Raw genomic sequence first — 23,180 nt, forward strand, 5'->3', positions numbered from 1 at the left:
AAGTGAGGACTGCAGATGCTGCAGATCAGAGCTGAAAATGTGTTGCTGGAAAAGCGCAGCAGGTCAGGCAGCATCCAAGGAGCAGGAGATTCGACATTTCGGGCATGAGCCCTTCCTGAAGAAGGGCTCATGCCCAAAACGTCGAATCTCCTGCTCCTTGGATGCTGCCTGACCTGTTGCGCTTTTCCAGCAACACATTTTCAGGACTACTTGCGTACCAAACAATATAAGCAGCAAGTGATAGACAGAGCTGGGCAATCCCACAAACAGTGGATCAGAACTAAGCTCTGCAGTCCTGCCACATCAAGTTGGGAATGATGGTGAGCTAATAAAGTATTCCCTGGAGGAAGAGGTTTCACAAATATCCCCATCCTCAATGATGGGAGAGCTCAACACATCAGTGCAAAAGATAAGGCTGAAGCATTCACAGCCATCTTCAGTGAGAAGTGCTAAGTGGATGATCCATCTCAGTCTCCTCCAGTAGTCCCCAGCATCACAGCTCCCTGTGTTCAGCCAGTTCGATTCACTCCATGTGTTCTCAAGAAATGGTTGGAGGCACTGAATACTACAAAGGCTGTGGGCCCTGACAACATTCTAACTGTACGACTGAAGCTCTGAGCTTCAGAACTTGGCGCTTCCAGAGTCGACCTGTTCCAGTACAGTTTGAATAATGGCATCTACCCGACAAAGTGGAATATTGCCGCAAGTATGCCATTTGCACAAAAAAAAGGACAAATTTAGCCCAGCCAATTACAACCCCAGTCAGCCTACTCGTGATCATCAGAAAAGTGATGGAAAGTGTCATCAACAGTGCTAGCAAACAGCACTGGCTGAGAAATAACCTGCTGGCTGATACTCAGTTTGGGTTTTTCTAGGGCCACTCTGGGCCTGACCTTATTACAGCCTTGGTTCAAATATGGACAAAAGAGCTGCATTCTTGAGATGAGGTGAGAATGCCAGGCCTTTACATCAAGGCCACATTCAACTGAGTGTGGCATCAAGGAACCCTACGAAAAATGGTATCAGTGGGAATCTCTTCACTGATTGGAGTCATAATTGGCAAATCGGAAGATGGTTGTGATTTTTGGAGGCCAGTCATCTCAGTTCCAGGACAACTGCACAGGGGTTCTTCAGGGTCATGTCCAAGGCCTTGTCATTTTCAGCTGCTTCACCAGTGACATTCCCTCCATCATAAGGTCAGAGGTGTTTGGTGATAATTGGACAATGTTCAGCACCATACATGACTCCTCAGACACTGAAGCAGTCCATGTTCGAATGCAACAAGATTTGAACAGTAACAAAACCAGAGTTTGCTGGAAAAGCTCAGCAGGTCTGGCAGTATCTGTGAAAAGAAATCAAAGTTCATGTTTCAGGTCTGGTGACCCTTCCTCTTGATCTGAAATATTAACTTTGATTTCTGTTCACAGATACTGCCAGACCTGCTGAGCTTTTTCAGCAACTTCTGTTTTTGTTTCTGATTGACAGTATCTGTAGTTATTTTGGTTTTTATTAAGTTCTGAACAATATTAAGACTTGGGCTGACAAGTAGCAAGTAATATTCATACTGCACAATTGCTGGGCAATGACTACCTGCAAATGAGAGACAATCTAATTACTGCCCCTTGTCACTCATTGTGTTACTGTCACTGAATCCCAGACTGTCAACTTCTTCAAGTTACCACTGACCACAAACTCAACTGGACTCACAATATAAATGTCATGGCGACAAGACAAGGTCAGAGGCAAGGAACACTGCAGTGAGTAACTCATTTCCTGATTTCCCAAAGCCGCTGATGGTCAGTTGCAGCAATGTGTACTGTCCACAAGATGCACTGGAGAAATTTACCTGTGATCCTTCAACAGCACCTTCCAGATCAACAAAGACTTTCACCTAGAAGGCCAAGGACAGCAGATACATGGGAACACTACCTCCTGCAAGTTCTCCTTGAAGTCACTCACCATCCTAACCTGTAAATATATTGCTGTTCCTTCACTGTCACTGGGTGAAATGTTGGAACTCCCTCCCTAAGGACATTGTGGGTCTGTCTGCAGCACATGGATTGCAGTGGTTCAAGAAGGCAGCTCACCACCACCTTCTCAAAGGCAATTAGGGACAGGTAATAAATATGGCCAAGCAGTGACGCCCACATATCAAAGGGGTATGAAAAAAAATGTTCAACTTTATTCAAAGACTGCAGAAGGCAGATGTCCAGAAGTATCATTCTACTTTTATCCAGAATATGAAGTCAGAGAAGTAGCTGAGAGATCTGGTGAATTCGTGGTGGATGGAGGAGCAAGCAGGGATGGTTGCAGGGATCAGCAGGCTGAATCTGAGAGCATTTTATGGCGATAGGTTTTCAAGGCAAGGTCAACACGGTCTCATTCTATGGGACAGAAGTGGAGTTGCAACAAGACAGGGTGGTGAAGAAAACGTGTTTGCCTTCATTGGTCAGAACATTGAGTCCAGAATTTGAGATGTCATGTTGCGGCTGTACAGGACATTGGTGAGGCCACTTTTAGAATACTGCGTACAATTCTGGTCCCCCTTCAAAGGAAGGATGTTGCCAAACTTTAAAGGATTTCGAAAAGATTTACAAGGATGTTGCCAGAGTTGGATGGTTTGAGCTATAGGGAGAGGCTGAACAGACTGGAGAGTTTTCTCTGGAGCATTGGTGACTGATGGGTGACCTTATAAAAGTTTGTAAAATCATGAGCTGCATGGATAAGATGAATAGCCAATGTCTCTTTTCTCGGTTGTGGGAGTCCAAAACTAGAGGGCATAGGTTTAAGGTGAGAGGGGAGAGATTTAAAAGGACTCGAGAGGTAATTTTTTTCAAACAGTGGATGGCCCATGTATGGAATGAGCTGCCAGAGGAAGAGGTGGACACTGGTACAATTACAGCATTTAAAAGGCATCTGTACCTTTATGAGAGAATGAATGCTGCTCTGAACGGAGAGATTACAAGCCCCTGTGTATGTGACAAGATGACAGTCCCACCCAAAGTGTCCTAGAAATTGAAAATATGTAACATTTGGTTGTGAAATGGATATCTTAGTTTTGGTTGCTGCTTTGACAACACCTCGAACTTAACTGATCATTTTAAATGATGTCTCAGGATACTAAAATTCAATCGAGTTTGAGTTTATTGTTTTGCCAACAACGAACTCATGAGACAATTCGATGTTGCTGACAGATAATCAAAGCATTGGTTCACTGAAAGTTTCAGCTGCACACCAATGTGCACAGGCACATCATCAAAACTCACGAAACAATCAGTGTGACATAGCTATCCACTACTGTCAGTCCATCATGCTCTGAGCATCCATCTCTCCATGCTACAGAACTGGGAGGACATCGTGCTCAAACACTCTCTTCCACTGATAAGGATCAACAGAAGGAATTCAAAGTTGATGCATCTTTCGCCATTATAGAATATAGAACACAGAAAAGTACAGCACAGAACAGGCCCTTTGGCCCACAATATTATGCCAAGGAGTAATCCTGATGTAAAATAAAATCATTTAACCAATGCACCCCTCAGTTCACTGCTATCCATGGGTATGTCTAGCAGTCGCTCAAATGTCCCAAACGACTCTGCTTCCACCACCACCACTGGCACTGCATTCCATGCATTCACAACTCTGCATAAAGAACCTACCTCTGACATCCCCTCCATACCTTTCTCCTAATATCTTAAAACTATGATCCCTCGTGTCTTTCAATCCTGCCCTGGGGAAAAGTCTCTGACTATTGACTTTATCCATGCTTCTCATTATCTTGGATACCTCATTGTACAATGTAAGAATAATTATCTCCCAAACTTCTGAATTTTTATTTAGACTAACTTAATTGTGTAATGACCCTCTTTTATGGCTTCATTGTAATTTTGGTTCAAAGATCAGGCCAATCAGTGTGAAGCTTAGATACCTTCCATTGACAGATAAATTTTAAAAGGTAGAAGACATATTCCTTTTGCCAAAACATCAGGATGCAGACAAATTGTTTTGAGATCTGGAGATTGTCTCTGACATTTGGAAGCCTTGGTTTGCCTGCAAAACGTCCACGAAATTACAGCACATTAAAAGGTCAGAGCTCACCATGTCTGTCTCAGCTCCACACCAGATCCTTGCACTCCAATTACAATATACACTATCATTTTGCATCTTTGAGTTATGTTGCATTTTAAATACCATGACTGAATTTCAAAGACTCATTATTCAATAGTAATTTTAGTACTGAGCTCCCTTTAACTGACCATTGACCATCTCGTGGATGTACCTTATTGTGACTGATTCTCTCTCAAATGGAATCCGTTTTAACCCATTGGATTGACTCTCCAATACTTTGAAAACCATTCTCAAATCTACTTTTCATCTTTGCTGCAATGAATGCAGTCCCACTTTTTTTTCTAAATCTCCCAGGATCTTCCTTCTGAATTAAAATATTACTTTTCTCAATGATGCAAAACCCAACTGAAGCTCAGAGACAGCTCTCCAACTATGTCTCAAATCTTTTTCTTGTGCATACCTTGCATCCATACACCAGGAAACATAAATTCCCAAGGCCACTCAGAAGTGCAGGTAAAGATGCTGAAATGACCGTTTGTTGAAATCATGGGATTGCACCAAGTTGTTGGCCTGTGTGTTGATGCTCCAAAGTTAAAATAAAATATTTAAAATGCAGCGTGATACTGAATTACAACTGGAGTTTTTTTTCCCCTATTATTTCAAGTGAGCCTCTTTCCAATTTACCAAAATTTCTTTTTCTCTAACCTGCAGGCATGCACTGACTACTTTCAGAGTGAATCTGTGACAACTGTCCATTTATCACTCTAATTGCAAAGATCTATCCTCATTTTAAACAGTGCTGTTGTCGTGTGCTTGACCACTTCCGAGCTTTTCAGAAGCCACACTATTCATTACTATTTCTGATAATCTCAAGAGAGGCAACTTCACAACAACTGATCGGGTGTTCGCTATCGTTTGACCGGATCAGGCAAAAAGTTAACCATTTGGTGACGACATTATTCCCAGTTCACCTTGCGTCATGCAACACTGCATGAAATTAACACATTCCCCTGCTGGAAGGTATTATTGTCCAAGTAGCAAACTTTGGAAATCTCTTTATACAGATCTCCATCTCTCTCCACTCTCTCTTCCTTTAAGATGCTCCATTAAGATGAAATCTAATCAAGAATTCAATCACCAGTCCTAATATTGTTACACACTCTGCGGGGTAGCCATTAACCAAGATAACAAAATATATTCAATGATATTCAAATTCAGAAATTACCAACAAACTTGCAGCCTTCATTTTGACACAAGTGAAAATCAGTGCAGATTATACATGAGTGAAGAAGCTAATGATTGTGAAAATAAGATAAATTTCACTTTCAGTCATAAGTCGTAGATGTTTACAGCACGGAAACAGACCTTTCAGTCCAACTTGTCCATGCCAGCCAGATATGCTCAATTAATCGAGCCCTATTTGCTAGCATTTGGTCCATATCCCTCGAAATCCTTCCTATTAGAGTCATAGAGTCATAGAGATGTACAGCATGAAAACAGACCCTTCCGTCTGACCAGATATCCCAACCCAATCTAGTCCCACCAGCCAGCACCCGGCCCATATCCCTCCAAACCCTTCCTATTCAAATTGCCTCTTAGATGTTGCAATTGTACCAGCCTCCACCACTTCCTCTGGCAGCTCATTCCATACACGTACCACCTTCTGCGTGAAAAAGTTGCCTCTTAGGTCTCTTTTATATCTTTCCCCTCTCACCGTAAACCTATGCCCTCTCATTCTGGACTCCCTGACCCCAGGAAAAAGACTTTGTCTATTTATCCTATCCACGCCTCTCATAATTTTGTAAACTTCTAAAATGTCACCCCTCAGCCTCTGATGCTCCAAGGAAAACAGCCCCAGCCTGTTCAGCCTCTCCCGATACCTCAAATCCTCCAACCCCGGCAATATCTTTGTAAATCTTTTCTGAACCCTTTCAACTTTCACAACATCTTTCCGATAGGAAGGAGACCAGAACTGCATGCATAATTCCAACAGTGGCCTAACAAATGTCCTGCACAGCCGCAACATGACCTCCCAACTCCTGTACTCAATACTTTGACCAATAAAGGAAAGCATCCCAAATGCCTTCTTCACTATCTTATCTATCTGTGACTCCACTTTCAAGGAGCTATGAACCTGCACTCTAAGGTATATTTGTTTAACAACGCTCCCTAGGACCTTACCATGAAACGTATAAGTCCTACTAAGATTTGCTTTCCCAAAATGCAGCACCTCGCACTTACCTGAATTAAAATCCATCTGCCACTTCTCAGCCCATTGGCCCATCTGGTCTAGATCCTGTTGTAATCTGAGGTAACCCTCTTCGCTGTCCACCACACCTCCAATTTTGTTGTCATCTGCAAACTTCCCAACTGCACCTCTTATGCTGGCATCCAAATCATTTATATAAATGATGAAAACTAGTGGACCTAGCACCGATCCTTGTGGCACTCCACTGGTCACAGGCCTCCAGTCTGAAAAACAACCTTCCATCACCACCCTCTGTCTTCTACCTTTCAGCCAGTTCTGTATCCAAATGGCTAGTTCTTCATTTATTCCATGAGATCTAACCTTACTAATCAGTCTCCCATGGGGAACCTTGTCAAACACCTTACTGAAGTCCATATAGATCACATCTACTGCTCTGCCCTCATCAATCTTCTTTGTTACTTCTTCAGAAAACTCAATCAAGTTTGTGAGACATGATCTCCCATGCACAAAGCCATGTTGACTATCCCTAATCAGTCTTTGCCTTTCCAAATACATGTATATCTTGTCCCTCAGGATTCCCTCCAACAACTTGCCCACCACTGAGGTCAGGCTCACCAGTCTATAGTTCCCTGGCTTGTCTTTACCGTCCTTCTTAAACAGAGGCATCACGTTTGCCAACCTCCAGTCTTCCGGCACCTCACCTGTGACTATCGATGATACAAATATCGCAGCAAAAGGCACAGCAATCAGTTCTCTCGCCTCCCACAGAGTTCTCGGGTACACCTGATCAGGTCCTGGGGATTTATCCACTTTTAACCATTTCAAGACACCCAGCACTTCCTCCTCTGTAATCTGGACATGTTGCAAGATGTCACCATCTATTTCCCTATAGTTGATATCTTCCATATCCTTTTCCACAGTAAATACTGATGCAAAATATTCATTTAGTATCTCCCCCATTTTCTGTGGCTCCACACAAAGGCTGCCTTGCTGATCTTTGAGGGGCCCTATTCTCTCCCTAGTTACCCTTTTGTCCTTTTATTTGCAAAAACCCTTTGGATTCTCCTTAATTCTATTTTCCAAAGCTATATCATGTCCCCGTTTTGCCCTCCTGATTTCCCTTTTAAATATACTCCTACTTCCTTTATACTCTTCTAAGGATTCACTCGATCTATCCTGTCTATCCCTGACATATGCTTCCTTCTTTTTCTTAACCAAACCCTCAATTTCTTTAGGCAGGTGCTTTTTGTTTTTGGCGCAGAGGCAAAGGTGGCTGAAGAATTGTTCGATGTCTCGCCGGGAAGAAGGGCTCATGCCCGAAACATTGATTCTCCTGTTCCTTGGATGCTGCCTGACCTGCTGCGCTTTTCCAGCAACACATTTTCAGCCCTCAATTTCTTTAGTCATCCAGCATTCCCTGTACCTACCAGCCTTTCCTTTCATCCGAACAGGAATATACTTTCTCTGGATTCTCATTATCTCATTTCTGAAGGCTTCCCATTTTCCAGCCGTCCCTTTACCTGCGAACATCTGCCTCCAATCAACTTTTGTAAGTTCTTGCCTAATACCATCAAAATTGGTCTTTCTCCAATTTAGAACTTCAACTTTTAGATCTGGTCTATCCTTTTCCATCACGATTTTAAAACGAATAGAATTATGGTCGCTGGCCCCAAAGTGCTCCCCCACTGACACCTCATTTCCTTATTTCCCAAGATTAGGTCAAGTTTTGCACCTTCTCTCGTAGGTACATCCACATACTGAATCGGAAAATTGTCTTGTACGCACTTAAGAAATTCCTCTCCATCTAAACCTTTAACACTATGGCAGTCCCAGTCCATGTTTGGAAAGTTAAAATCCCCTACCATAACCACCCTATTATTCTTACAGGTAGCTAAGATCTCCTTACAAGTTTGTTTCTCAATTTCCCTCTGACTATTGGGGGGTCTATAATACAATCCCAATAAGGTGATCTTCTCTTTCTTATTTCTCAGTTCCACCTAAATAACTTCCCTGGATGTATTTCCGGGAATATCCTCCCTCAGCACAGCTGCAATGCTATCCCTTATCAAAAATGCCACTCCACCTCCTCTCTTGCCTCCTTTACTATCCTTCATGTAGCATTTGTATCCTGGAACATTAAGCTTCCAGTCCTGCCCATCCCTGAGCCATGTTTCCGTAATTGCGATGATATCCCAGTCCCATGTTGCTAACCATGCCCTGAGTTCATTTGCCTTCCCTGATAGGCTGCTTGCATTGAAATAAATGCAGTTAAATTTATTAGTCCTACCTTGTCCCTGCCTGCCCTGACTGTTTGATTCACTTCTGTTCTCAGATTGATTCCTTTCCTCACTATCTCCCTGGGTCCCACCCCCCACCCCCCACCTTACTCGTTTAAATCCTCCCCAGCAGTTCTAGCAAATTTCCCTGTCAGTATATTAGTCCCCTTCCACTTTAGTTGCAATCCATCCTTCTTGTACAGGTCACTTCTACCCCAAAAGAGATTCCAATGATCCAAAAATGTGAATCCTTCTCCCATACACTGGCTCCTCAGCAATGCATTCATCTGCTCCATCCTCCTATTCCTGCCCTCACTCAGTCATAGCACTGGGAGTAATCCAGATATTACTACCCTTGAGGACCTTTTTAAATTCCTGCCTAACTCTCTGTAATCTCTTCAGAAACTCAACTTTTTCCATTCCTATATCATTGGTCCCAATGTGGACAATGACCTCTTGCTGGCCCCTCTCCCCCCATGAGAACATTCTGCACGCTATCTGAGACATCCTTGATCCTGGCACCAGGGAAACAACACACCATTCTGCTTTTTCTCTGCTGGCCACAGAAATGTCTGTCTGTATCTCTGACTGCAGAATCCCCTAACACAATTGATCTCTTGGAAGCCCACATACCCCTCGTTGTATTAGAGCCAGTCTAAGTACCAGAAACTTGGCTGTTCGTGCTACGTTCCCCTGAGAATCCCTCACCCCCTCCATTTTCCAAAACAGCATACCTGTTTGAAATGGTTACATCCACAAAAGACTCCTGCCCTAGGTGCCAACCTCTCTCACCCTTCTTGGAGTTAACCCATCTATGTGACTGTATCTGAGACTTTCCCCTCTTTCTATAACTGCCATCCATCACATACTGTTGCTGTTGCAAATTCCTCATCACTTCTATCTGTCTCTCCAACCAATCCACTCGATCTGATAAGATTTGCATCCAACAGCATTTATGGCAGATATAATCTGCAGTAACCCTTAAAATCTCTTTAAACTCCCACATCTGACAAGATGTACATATCACTGCAAAGGCCATTTTTGCTCCTTCACAATCTACAGACCCAGAAAGTAACACCGTATTATTCCTCTACAAAACATTGCACCAGGTTAAATTAAGAGCTATGGCTTATATTTCAAGTTTAATCAAGAGGCTTATCTCCAAAAACATATGATCAAGAAAGAACCCACTGTACCCATTAATACAGCCTTTCTCTTGGACAGACTTAAAACAACAATTAACTTATCTGATTCTGTGCTGTGAACTTCGCCCAAACCGGTTCCTCCAAGATTAGTTGTGAAATTCACTGTTTTTTAATTTTCCCAGATGCACTCCAATGTCCAGTGACACATGAATTCAAAAACAGCAAAGGCAGTAACTGTGCAGGTTCTCTCTCTCTCTCTCTCTCTCACTCTCTCTCTCTCTCTCTCCTGCACTGTCCTCACCATGTGCTTCCTTTGTCTGCTCTTCTCCCTTTGACTATTTTTGCTAAAGTTCCAAATCAATGCAACAGTGTATAAACCAGTAATTGCTGCTCCTGGAATTCGAGGAAATCACCTCCAGCTCCTAAAATACCTCAAAAAAGGGAGCAGCTCTTACAGCCAGAAATTTTTCCTGTCCTCCATCGTGGATTACCCAGAATCATACACCCATCCAGATGCCTTTTAAATGTAGCCATTGTGACAGTCTCCACCACATCCTCTGTCAGTACATTCCATACACACACCACTCTCTATGTGAACAAGTTGCCCTTGAGTACCCTTTTAAAATTTTCGCCTCTGACCTTAAACCTATGCCCTGTAGTTCTGGATTCCATTACCCTGGGGAGATGATCTTGTTAATTTACCCTATCCATATCCCTCATGATATTATAAACCTCTTCAAGGTCACCCCTTAGCCTCCAGAGAAAGTAGCCCAGCCTGTTTATTTTCTCCCTAAAGCTCAAACCCTCCAACCCTGGCAGCATCTTTGTAAATCTTTTCTGAACCCTTTCGTGTTTAATAACATCATTGTGATAGCAGGGAGACCAGAACTGAATATGGTATTCCAGAAGTGGCTGAACAAATGTTCTGCACAGCTACAGCATGACATTTCAACTCTTCTACTCAATGCACTGACCAATAAAGGAAAGCATACCAAATGCCTTCTTCATGACCCCATCTACCTGGGACTCCACCTTCAAGGAACTATGAACCTGTGCACCAAGGTCTCTTTATTCAGCAACATTCCCCAGGACCTTATCACTACGTGTGTAAGTCTTACCCTGATTTATCTGACCAAAATGCAGCTCCTCAAATTGATCTAAATTAAACTCCATCTGATATTCCTCAGCCTATTGGCCCATCTGATCAAGGTCCTGTTGTACTCTGAGATACTCTTTTTCACTGTCCACCATACCTCCAATTTTGTGTCATTTGCAAACTTACAAACCATACTTCCTATATTCACATCCAAATAATTTACATAAATGATGAACTGCAGTGGACCCAGACACTGATCCTGTGGCACATCACTGGTCACAGGCCTCCAGTTCGAAAAACAACCAGCAACCATCTGTCTCCAACCTCCAAGACAATTTTGTATTCAATTGTCCAGCAAGATCCAGCTGATTGTTGCAAGCACACAACATTCGGAACAGAAATAAGCCATTTAGTCCCTTAAGCCTACTCTGCCATGCATGAAGATAATTGCTGATTGGTTTGTATTTTGAATGTCATAGTTCTTTCTACTGTGATAACATGTGATTCCCTTGCAGAAGACTACCTCAGCCTTAAGAATATTTAATGACCCCTCCTGCACCACCTTCTGAGGCAGTGGGTTCCAAAATTCAACAGGCCTTTGGGGAAAGAAAACATGCCTTTGCATCCATTTACTTTCAAAACACTATCACCTAATTCTTGACTGCTGCAGAAGAGGAAGCATTTTTCCAAATCCACCTTGTCAGCACCATTGAGGATTGTACATACATCAGTCAAGTGACTGCTCAGTCTTCTCAACTCAAGTCGATTTCCCAAAAAAAAATAGCCACTTAGCTGCTCTCCTGCAGTGATCTCCCCACATTGGTTTTTCCAAGGGAAGCCGTGAATTTCACTGCTTGGTTATTTTTCTTAGAAAATCTCTGATCTGCAGCAGTACTTGAAATCAAACAGCAGAGGCAGTAACTGTGAAGGTACACTGCTAGCCCACAGTAGTGTCAGATTCGTTCTCCCATGATTCACTTCCACCATGCGGTCACTGCTTTTGTCTCCCTTCATCCTTTTTTAAAGTGCGTTGTTTCAATTTTTTCCTCAAAATTCCAAAATAATGCACCACCTGATAAAACAGTAAGTTTTGCTCCTAGAAGTCGAGGAAATCAGCTCTAACACTGAAAATACCTCCAAAGAGGAGCAATTCTTACAGCCGCAAGGTTTTTTGGTCCTCCATCTTAGATTACGCAGAATCCTTTCATCGCATTCTCCCAGTTCCTTGATCTCCATCACATTTGTTCAGATGGTGCCATCTTCCAAAGCAATGCAGCTGAAATGGCTTGTTTCTTCCATGACCGTGGTTTCCCAACCACCGAGGTTGACAGGGCCCTCAAACACATCCAACTTCTCATCCATGCTTCTGCCCTTACCCCATCCCATCACTCACAACAGCGTGATCGGGTTCCCTTTCAAATCACTTTTCTACCCGACAGCCTCCGCTTTCAAAGGATCATTTTCCACTGTTTCAGACAACTCCAACACAACACCACCACCAAACACATCTGCCCCTCGCGTTCCCAGTTTGCATTTTTCAGGGATTGGTCACTCAGGGGTACCCGAGTCCATTCCACAACCATCAAATCTAACCCCTGCCCCTTCCCACAGTGCCTTCCAATGTTAACTACAGAAAGTGCAACACCTGCCCCTTCACCTCCTCCCTGCTCACCATCCAAGGGCCTAAAACAGTCTTTCTAGGTGAAGCAGCATTTCACCTGCACCTCCTCCAATCTTGTGTATTGTATTCACTGCAACCACTGTGGCCTGCTCTATATTGAAGAAATCAAACGCAGACTGGGTGATTGTTTTGTGGAACATCTCTGCTCTGTGTGCAACTATGACCCAGATCTTCCTGTAGCCAATCTTTTGCACACAGCATCCTGCTCACATACCCACTTGCCTGTCCTCGGCATGCTGAGTGTTCCAGCAAATCACAACGCAAATTAGAGGGACAGCATCTCATCTTCAAACGAGGCACCTTACAACTTTCTGGACTTAATACCTTCAAACTGTGAATGAACTACCATTTCTTCCCTTTCTTTTAGCTTGCATTCTGTTGTCATGTCTTCTCCCGCACTTCCCCATCTCAGTGGGACTGTCTGTCCTTTCAAGTCTGGCAGCAGACATACATTCCAATCATTTAATCAGAATTATCAACATCTTTTCTCCCCCAGCACCCTCCTGCCCTCCCCCCCAAATTATAGCATAAATGCTGTCCCCTCCACTCTTCACTTCAGCTCTGATGAAGAGTCATCTAGACTGGAAATGTTAGCTTGTTTCCTCTTCATGGATGCTATCAGACCCACTGTGATCTCCGGAATTTATTGTTTTCAGTACAGATTCCAGCATCTGCAATAATTTGTTCCTACTTGATGTATCAGTAACCAGTGAGTTGCCGTCAGACAAGCTTTCCGTGTCGGCCCACTCTTCTGCAGGGATACCCTGATCTGCTGAGTATTTCGACAATTAATTCTTTTCATTTTTGATGTTCAGCACCCTCAGGTTTTTGGTTTTCGAAGTAAACTATTTTTCACGTCCAGTTTCTTGGTTGATGAACACAGCCTGCCACTATCAACTAGCTTTGATTCTTGGTTTGTGCTGAAGTGCTACCCTGAAGGAAGGTTTTAAAAATGGCGTTTGGGAGAATGATGGTTCTGGTGGGACACAGATATTGAGGTGGAATTCTGCCGTCAACCATTTTTCAATCATGCCAAATGAATGCATTCTGGTGGGCATGACATGATTGCATAACCTGGTTAATTTTTAATCCCTCAGAGAATTATGATGCTGCCCATGCATTCCCACCTTTGCTGCAATCACTGATATTGGTGAAGCAATGGAGCATTTCTAGACGGTATATGAAATATAGAGAGCAGAGCAAACAATTACAAAATTGCTGAATTTCCATCTCGGTTAGAGGCTGAGACAAGTCTAATTCAACATTCGATTTGACAAGTGAGTGAAGGGAATGGATCTTTGGAAAAAGACAGATGAACATAATTTCAAGTAGTGAAATGTGGAGTAAATGCCAGCAAGTTGAGCTCACAGTTGTTCACTTAATGCAATTTGTCTGTATTTGCTGCTCTCAGCAAAGTATATATATATTTAGTTGGCCATGAGGTCCTGCACACTTTGAATCAAAAATGCCAAAGTTGTGTTCTCATGTTGCCCTTTCTGCAGCTCATCCTCCAGTTTGGGCCACCAAAGTTGATCTCATGCATGTTCAGATTCCTGATTACCCTAATTATCCATGATATGAAAGATTGCTCATTACATTGTGGGTCAGGTAGTGGCAGTAAAAACCCGTCATCTTTCACTTGAGTGGTTGATGAAAGGCAAGAACTGCAGGATGAGCTGAGAAGAGTTGGACGCCATCCTAATTTGTATTCCTCTTGTTGGTGTCTCTGCAGTACAAAAGGACCGACGTAATTCTGTGGCACAGCGTTTCATTTAAATATCAGAGCATCCTGAGGGAAAGGTGTTTCTATGAATTGTGTTCACGGGAAATGGCATTGCATCCAGTGAATGGAAAAAAGTCATGCTCTTCCACTGCCGTGTAACTGTTTGTCAACTGAATTATTCACCAGCAGAACCAGGTTGGCAGGTAAGATTTCATTTTATTTATTGTGAAGCATCAATTGATTTTCACCTCATCTGAGAACAAGTACATTGAAGTTGAACTGAGGTACTTTATGAAATGAATTTTAAGTTATAACATTTTGAACTCTAGCAGGAGATAAAATCAAAACTATAGAAAGTTTTTGCACTTATTTCATTAATGTTGGAATTGGTTTCCGGTGTTGATGTCACACCACCTTTCAGAAGCTCAACCTGAAACTGGCTCAGAGTTTAAGATCTGCTGATAAGAAAACAACAATGCGGTATTGTGAGAATGAATACAAACCTCCTGGGAGGCCCTGTGGAGATGCTGAATCTTCAGTGGTGATATTGAACTTATTTTTAGGGTTAGCTGAATACTACTTGCATTTTGTTTTTTTTTAGATTCCTTCATTCTCACCCCTCCAACATGACCCAAAAATAAGAGTGTAGAATGAAACCCAACCACAGCAAATGGCTGTGTCCAATGTGTGAATAAAATCTACATAAACATTTTGGGAGGTCAACATGGCTTGTCACAACCTTCTTTCAGGGGCTGAGAGTTGTTCTCTGCCTTGCTGTTGCCTGCCTTGACTATTTGACTTGTTCCTGTTCTCAATTGTACCAGCCACAGGTTTATTTCTTTTCTCTCTATCTCTTTGGGCTCTCTCCCCTCCACCTTACTAGTTTAAAGCCTCCCGAGTAGCACGAGCAAATTTCCCTGCCAGTTCCCCTCTAATTCACGTACAAACTGTTCTTCATATACAGGTGACTTCGATCCCAGAAGTGCAGTAGAGGCTGGGACGTGAAGTGTTTTCAAGCCAGAGGTTGATAAATTCTTGATCTCTCAAGGAATTAAGGGCGATGGGGAAAGTGTGGATAAGTGGAGTTGAAATGCTCATATGATTAAATGGCAGAGTGGACTTGATGGGCCGCTCCTAAGTCTTATGGTCTTATATTCCCATGATTAGATTACTTACAGTGTGGAAACAGGCCCTTTGGCCCAACAAGATCAACCGACCCGCCAAAGCGCAACCCACACATACCCCTACATTTACCCCTTTAGCTAACACTACGGGCAATTTAGCATGGCCAATTCACCTGACCTGCACATCTTTGGATTGTGGGAGGAAACCGGAGCACCCGGAGGAAACCCACGCAGACACGGGGAGAACATGCAAACTCCACACAGTCAGTCGCCTGATCCAAAAATGTGAATCCCCGCTCCCTGCACCAGCTCCTCAGCCACAAATTAATCTGCTCTTAACAATAAGTATCAACATTTTGTTTGCCTTCCCAATCACTTGATATCCGTGAATGCAATACCTTTCTATCATTGTCCTGCAAACTCTGTATTTGAATACTTTGCCATTTTTATATTCCTGACAAAAACAGACAATTCACATGACCACATTATGCTTGATTTGGAAAATGTTTGCCCACTTGCTAAACATTTTTGTACCCTTTTGTCAAGTTTGTGTCTCGTCTTAACCAACTTGCTTTGTTACCACTTTGGCGTAATCAGTAAAATTAGCATTTATAAATTAATCATTCTTTCCCCTCATCCAAATCATTGATGTAGATTGTAAATATTTATGATTTCAACAGTTACTCATGTGGCTGTCTACTTGTTGCAGTCAGCAAATATGAAAAAAAAATCACCCATTTAACCGTTTCTGTTCACTAAATTATCTTTATTACGCTGATATTATCCCCAACATCATGTGCTATTATCTTGTCCATCAACTTTTAATGTGGCATTTCATCAGACACTTCTTAGAAATGTAAATACACACATTGACAGAGAATGCTGGAGAAATTCAGCGTGCCTGGCAACATCTGTGGAGAGAGAAACAGAGTTAATATTTCAAGCCCCATGGCCCTTCAGAATTTTGAGTTTCAGTTGCACAGAAGAATTATGAGACTCATAATCTCTGAAAATAGCTTGTTGGTTTTTTTTTGGAAATGTTCATGAAAAGGCATGATCAATTTGTTTTTAAGCAACGCACTTATTGCAAACAACAGAGTTTCAGGTAATTAGTGGACTTGCTAAAGATTGCCTAACTGGTTTTAATGACTGTTCTCTTTGAATATTGTTTCGCATACAGTTATTCATTTTCATTTTTAGTTGAATCCATTGTGAAACCTTGTTGTCTTCTTGAAGAGCAATTGGAAGACATTTTGATACTGTGTTTCTTAATTTATCAAGACCCGAGAGATAAATACCCTGTCTGCTGACCTAGCTCTGTATTCCAGAAAGTGAGTTTGACAGCCGTTTGAACCTTCCACACCTTATCCTTTTCTATCCTTAAAAAACTAAATGTTATTGACCAAAAGTGTTTTTATCCAATGTGACCCTGAACATTTTTTCCCTTTTCACATATTGTTTGTATGTGGGATTTGTGTAATTTAGAGGGGTAAACATTGATATTTTCATGTTCCAATTATGTCTCTGTTTGTTGGGATTAAAGTTATTTGGGGAAACATTTGTTGGGATTAAAATTACTAAACAAACCTAGCTGGTAGAGCTTTGTGTCCAATGTCTATTAGACAGGAGTATGTGATTGATATCAGGACTTGGGTGAAAAGAATTTAATTCATGTTGTGATCTGTGGAGTTGTGGAAAGAGAGAAAAACGATGCACCTCTCCTTCCTTGGTTCCAAAACATGAATGAGAAGGTGGGAATTAGAGAGGCATAGAGGAGGAAATGAAGGGATTATGGAAGACAACACATGAAAAAGGAGAATGAAAAATTAGGATGGGTGTTAATTTTCTGAGAAGAGAAAGAAAGGTGACAGAGTGAAAATGAAGAGATAATTGGAATATTGACATCAGTGCACAATGCACCAGCAGACAAGTATAAGATGATTTTGAGAATGCTGTGGAGTCTGTGTGCAGATGTACTAACATCCAGAACTGTGATGAGGAGGCTTGTGATCATGACACAATACAAGCCACTCTGGAACACCATTCCCCAATCTTTTTCAAGTATCAGATTTAGCTGAGTACTCTGAACTGGGTCAAATATATTTACATGCTTTCAAACTTTCATTTTTAATTCACTGACGTCTGCCTAACATGAAGAGGTTTCCCAAAGGAAACTTGGAGACATTAATTAATTCACTTTTTCGAACCCGTAGAGCATAGCTTTGGATAGTAGTTTGACACTGGGTAGAAAATACTTCTTGTCTTAATTCTTTTACTGAGGCTGTGGTTGTGTCAGAATCATGATCAGACATGCAAAATCCACCAGTGGTTAATATTGTGGTCAGCAATATGATAATGATTTTTGTGGTATAGATACACTTTGGGTAGGACACTCGCGATAATTTCCCTGCTCTCCTTTGAAATAATGCCATGGAATCTATGACATGTGCCTGAGCAGGCAGGTGGAACCTCGAATTATTATCTCATTCAAAAATAGCATCTCTGACAGTGCTGAGCACTGGTGTGTGAGCCTCCATTTCAATTTGCCCAAGCCTTGGATTGAAATTGAACTTGGAACCTGTGCTTCAGATTTGAGAGTAATACTGATTGAACTATGCTGAATATCCGTGCCCTCATTTGATAATCAGCCAAAGTCCATCAATTTGAATCAAACAGATAAAAAGGACACAAGAAGCATTTGTGAGAGAAAAGCAAGAACAAATGAGAAAGGGAGAGGAAGAGAAAAGTACTATGATAGAATTTGAACAGGGACTTGGAAGGAAAACAAGTGGAAATTAGTACTGTTATAAGAAAGGAAAAATGTCAGGTGAAAGAATGTGACAAATCTATGTACCCACAAAGCTTTTCTGTCATGCAAAGAATTACCAAGTTATTTCCAATACCTGAACTGTCAGTGTTCAGAGAATTACTTACTTCAACTTTATCCAATACACTGTGATACTCTGACACATAGTCTACAGGAGTCATGCCAGAAGACTGGAGGATAGCAAATGTTGTTCCCTTGTTCAAGAAGGGGAGTAGAGACAACCCTGAAAATTACAGACCTGTGAGCCTTACTTCAGAGTCACAGAGTCATAGAGATGTTCAGCACGGAAACAGACCGTTCAATCCAACTCGTCCATGCCGACCAGATATCCCAACCCAATCTCGTCCTACCTCCCAGCAGCAGCCCATATCCCTCCAAACCCTTCCTATTCATATACCCATCCAAATGCCTCTTAAATGTTGCAATTGTACCAGTCTCCACCACATCCTCTGGCAGCTCATTCCATACATGTACCACCCTCTGCGTGAAAAGGTTGCCCCTTAGGTCTCTTTTATATTTAAAGTCTGGTTGAAGATTTGTAGCTCGGGTGTCCGTTGTTGTGGTTCTGTTCGCCAAGCTGGAAGTTTTTGCTGCAAACGTTTCGTTCCCTGGCTAGGGAACATCATTAGTGCTATTGGAGCCTCCTGTGAAGCGCTGCTTTGATGTTTCTTCCGGTATTATCTCTTTTATATCTTTCCCCTCTCACCCTAAACCTATGCCCTCTAGTTCTGGACCCCAGGGAAAAGACTTTGTCTATTTATCCTGTCCATGCCCCTCATGATTTTGTAAACCTCCAAAGGTCACGTCTCAGCCTCTGATGCTTTAGGTAAAACAGCCCCAGCCTATTCAACTTCTCCCTTTAGCACAAATCCTCCAATCCTGGCAACATCCTTGAAAATCTTTCCTGAACCCTTTCAAGTTTCACAACATCTTTCTGAGAGGAAGGAGACCAGAATATTGCAATATTCCAACAATGGCTTAACCAATGTCCTGTACAGCCGCAACATGGCCTCCCAACTCCTGTACTCAATAAAGGAAAGCATACCAAAAGCCTTCTTCACTATCCTATCTACCTGCGTCATTTCTTCAGCCAGAGGGTGGTTGGCCTGTGGAATTCATTGCCGCAGAGTGCAGTAGAGGCCGAGATGCTAAATGTCTTCAAGGCAGAGATTGATAAATTCTTAATGTCACAAGGAATTAAGGGCTACGGGGAGAAAGTGGAGCTGAAATGCCCATCAGCCATGATTGAATGGTGGAGTGGACTCGATGGGCCGAATGGCCTTACTTCCACTCCTATGTCTTTTGGTCTTATGGTCTTATGGACTCCACTTTCAAGGAGCTATGAACCTGCACTCCAAGGTCTCTTTGTTCAGCAACACCCCTTAGGACCTTACCATTCAGTGTAAAAGTCCTGCTGAGATTTGTTTTCCCAAAATGCAGCATCATTTCCCAAATTGCATCATTTAAAAGACAACTGGATGGGTATATGAACAGGAAAGGGCCAGCAAATGGGACGAGATTAGGTTAGGATAGCTGGGCGGCATGGACGAGTTGGACCGAAGGGTCCGTTTCTATGCTGTACATTGCTATGACTCTATGACTCTAATAACAGGCATTTTTATTGCATTTCTAGCCTCAACTGTTGACCTGTCATCTGTTGGCCTGTTCATGCTTAGTTAATCTACAGAGGGAGCATCTAAGTACACCCAAGGTCCCTTCCATTACTGATCAGAGTAAGAGTTTCATTCAATTAAGAAGGTACTTTGCCTTACTGAAGTGATTGCACAGTTTAATCAGACCACCAGTTATTGCTTTGAATACCTTCAAAGGGGCACACTTGTATCAGGTTGTTCTAGGTTCACAATACGGCTCCTCTTTTGGCTCACTGCAGTTGGCATAAACACAGAAACAATTCTAACTGCCATGTAATAAGCAGGATAAGAATCAGGTAAACATTGAGAATAGGCAAGGAGAGAGGCTTCATGTCAAACATTTTGACCTGTATCCAGAGGTGCAGTGAGACGATATTTCAGTCCTTCGCTTGCTCATGTTACCAAACAACAATGCCAGATACTGAATCCTAATACCAATATTATAGTATATCACATGGTCCAGGAACCTTGCTAGAACAATTGTGCAGATTGCTGGCCTTACCTGCACACGTGGTCCATCTTACAGGTCTGATGAAGTGCCAGGCAGTTTAGCTTCTCCTTGTCTTCATATGAGCAGGTGGGTACAATGGTTTGTCGGCGTCTCTCCGCACAAGCTGGGTCGTTACAGGAGCAGAAGAGCAACCGATAGCTGTACTCTGCAGGCACGCGATCAAAAAACTGCCTCAGTGACTTGTGGCATTTTCGGCGGCTGCAGGTATCGGAGGTGGAGGTGCGCTTGACGCAAGTGGAGATGTACATGGAGCGGTATCTTTTACAGGTGTCATTCAGGTTGCAAGCCTTGGCTGCATCCAAACATTGGTTTCCTCGGGCTCCAGTGGGCTCCAAACCTGCAAACACAATGATAGGGAGGGAAGGATAAATATCAGTGAGATTTATTCAGAAGCTTGTGCTGGGTATCAAAACAGATCCAAACAACAGGATAGATATATGCATTCTGAAATAACTGATCTGAATTGAACATATAATGCAGCAAAAGAAAACACTCTCCCTCGTCTTGTGATATTCAGGATGCATCAACAAGATTGAAATCTCACATTTGGGTGCCATGATGCCTCGTGCTGAATGATTTGAAAACAATAAAATTTCAGTTAGACAGCATGTCTAAACTTCTGTTATGGAACTACCAGCTCCTGAAGGCCAAAACAGCTTGATGCTCTTTACCTTTACATGGACTGCCCTGATCTAAATCTTTGCACAGTATTTACAGCCCAGAAACAAGCTGTTTTGCTCAATCATTTCTTGCTGGCATTTGCACTCCACTCAAGTCTCCTCCCATTCTCCCTCCTACACCATTGTTTCCTTATATTCCTTTCTCCCTTATGTACTTATATAACATCCTCTTAAGTGCATTGATGTTGTTCACTTCAGCTACTCTCTGTGGTAATTTCACATTCTCAGCACTTTCTGAGTAAAGACGTTTCTCCTGAACTCCTTATTGTATTTATTTCTATTATCCTGTTCTAGTGGCCTCTAGTTTTTCTCTTTCCCACAACTGAAAGCTTCACCCCTATCGAAATTTGATCAAAACTTGGCATCATTTTTCAGATCTCCATTTGGTCACTACTCAGCTATCATATTTTAAGAGAAATGAGACCCAGCCTGCACAACTCTCACTGATCCCCCAATTGTGGAGTCCTTCCTGTTAATCTTTGTTAATCTTCTCAAGCCTCTCTCTGTCGTTATTCTACATGTGATTTAACCAAGGCTTGGTACAAGTTTGGCTTGACTTATTCATTTTTAAAATTAACTCATTGAGAAATCAGTGCTTGGAATGCTGGAGATTAGAAGCTTTGAGAAAGGCCCTTCCTTGCTGGTGAAGACATAACACCACATTGTGTCAGTACTCCCACTTGATATACCTGGAAATCAAAGCTACAGGGATAGGGATTTGACGGCAGTTTGTTGACAAAGGCAAAATATCACAGTCCCTGCAGTAGCAACTTTCTCAAGGGCAGTAAATGCTGGTCAGCCAGCAGCATCCACAAGCGAATAAAACCCGTCAAATTGCATGACCAGGAACTAAACATTGGGAAAGAACAACTGGTGTGATCATTCAGCTCTCAAGCTGTTTTACATATTCAAGCAAATTCTGGCCGATCTCTACCTCAACACCACCTTCCTGTCTTAGTTTCAGTTCTGTCAATATCCTTATTGAACAAAATTCTATGAGGGTTTAAGTCTCACATTGACCTGAAGCATGGCTTGCTTCCTGGGGGAGCAGGGGCTCTTCACTGCCTTTTATGTTTTGTCTTGCTTCCTGATTTTAGAATTAAAATCCCTGTAGTGTGGAAACAGGTACTTCAGCGCAACAAGTCCATACTGACGCTCCAAGGAATAACCCACCCAGACCCATTCCCCTGCACTCTATTTACCGCGACTAATAACCAACACTATGGGCAATTTAGCATGGTCAATTCATCTGGCCTGCACATCTTTGGATTGTGGGAGGAATCTGGAGCACCTGGAGAAAACCCACGCAGATACAGATCCACACAGACATTTGCCCAAGACTGGACTTGAATCCGGTCCCTGGCACTGTGAGGCAGCAATGCTAACCACTGAGCCACCGTGCTGCCCTCAAATCAGGAGATATCAGTCCTGAATTCCTAAGCACTCGTTTTAAAGTTATGCCCCGTAATATTGAATGCCAAAACAGCAAAAATAGAGTCACAATCTATCCTATCAAATTCTGCTATCATTTGAAACATCTCCTTAAATTGCTCCTCAGTCTGAAATATGAGACAATAAAACCATGCTTCTGCACTCTGACCTCACAATTTAATCTTTTACAGGTCCATTTTCACTTTGATTGCATATATATAGCATCTTTAATGAACAGAGAATGGAATACACGTGATTGTCCTCAAAGCCAGTCAGTCTTTTATGCTGGGTTACACCTGGCCATGGGATACTGTTCACAGATCGTAGCATTGTGGACAATGCTGGGCCTCTGCACATCGCCTAATAGTTTGTGACATGTGGGAATTTTGGGGGATATGGCAGAAGGGGTCACTTTATCCACAGACAGAATGTGGCACTTGCCAGAATTTTTTTTGTCTTGTCAACCAGTCCTTCATCACCAGCCACAAATAAGGGGCAAGTCATTTCCTTGGACTGGTCTCTGTCTATAACCCTGAATGAGGCAGAAGAGAGTGGACATCCAGACACTGAAAAATCTGATCAAGTTTATCCTCAATCATTGTCTGCACTGTTCCATTAGCTACAGTGTTGCCATTGACAGTTGCACTTGTAAAGAAATCAGATCTCCTAAGATCAAATCTTCAGAGGCAATTGTGAGAGAGTTGAATTAACAGGGCCATGCCCTGACCCTCCTTACCAAACTTAGATCGCTCAAATA

At 42.4% G+C, this 23,180-nt stretch overlaps 1 protein-coding gene across 1 annotated transcript in view; it reads right to left on the minus strand.

The window, feature by feature from the left end:
• The window catches only part of LOC132836829 (GDNF family receptor alpha-2-like), a 317,669-nt gene that overhangs the window by 119,877 nt on the left and 174,612 nt on the right, over positions 1-23,180 (minus strand). Inside the window, exon 4 of the mRNA XM_060856348.1 lies at positions 20,304-20,649. Within this exon, the coding sequence (XP_060712331.1) occupies positions 20,304-20,649 (346 nt within the window). The remainder of the gene's footprint in view (positions 1-20,303; positions 20,650-23,180) is intronic.

Source organism: Hemiscyllium ocellatum, chromosome 48 (assembly GCF_020745735.1).
Source record: "Hemiscyllium ocellatum isolate sHemOce1 chromosome 48, sHemOce1.pat.X.cur, whole genome shotgun sequence".
Classification (NCBI taxonomy): Eukaryota; Metazoa; Chordata; class Chondrichthyes; order Orectolobiformes; family Hemiscylliidae; genus Hemiscyllium; species Hemiscyllium ocellatum.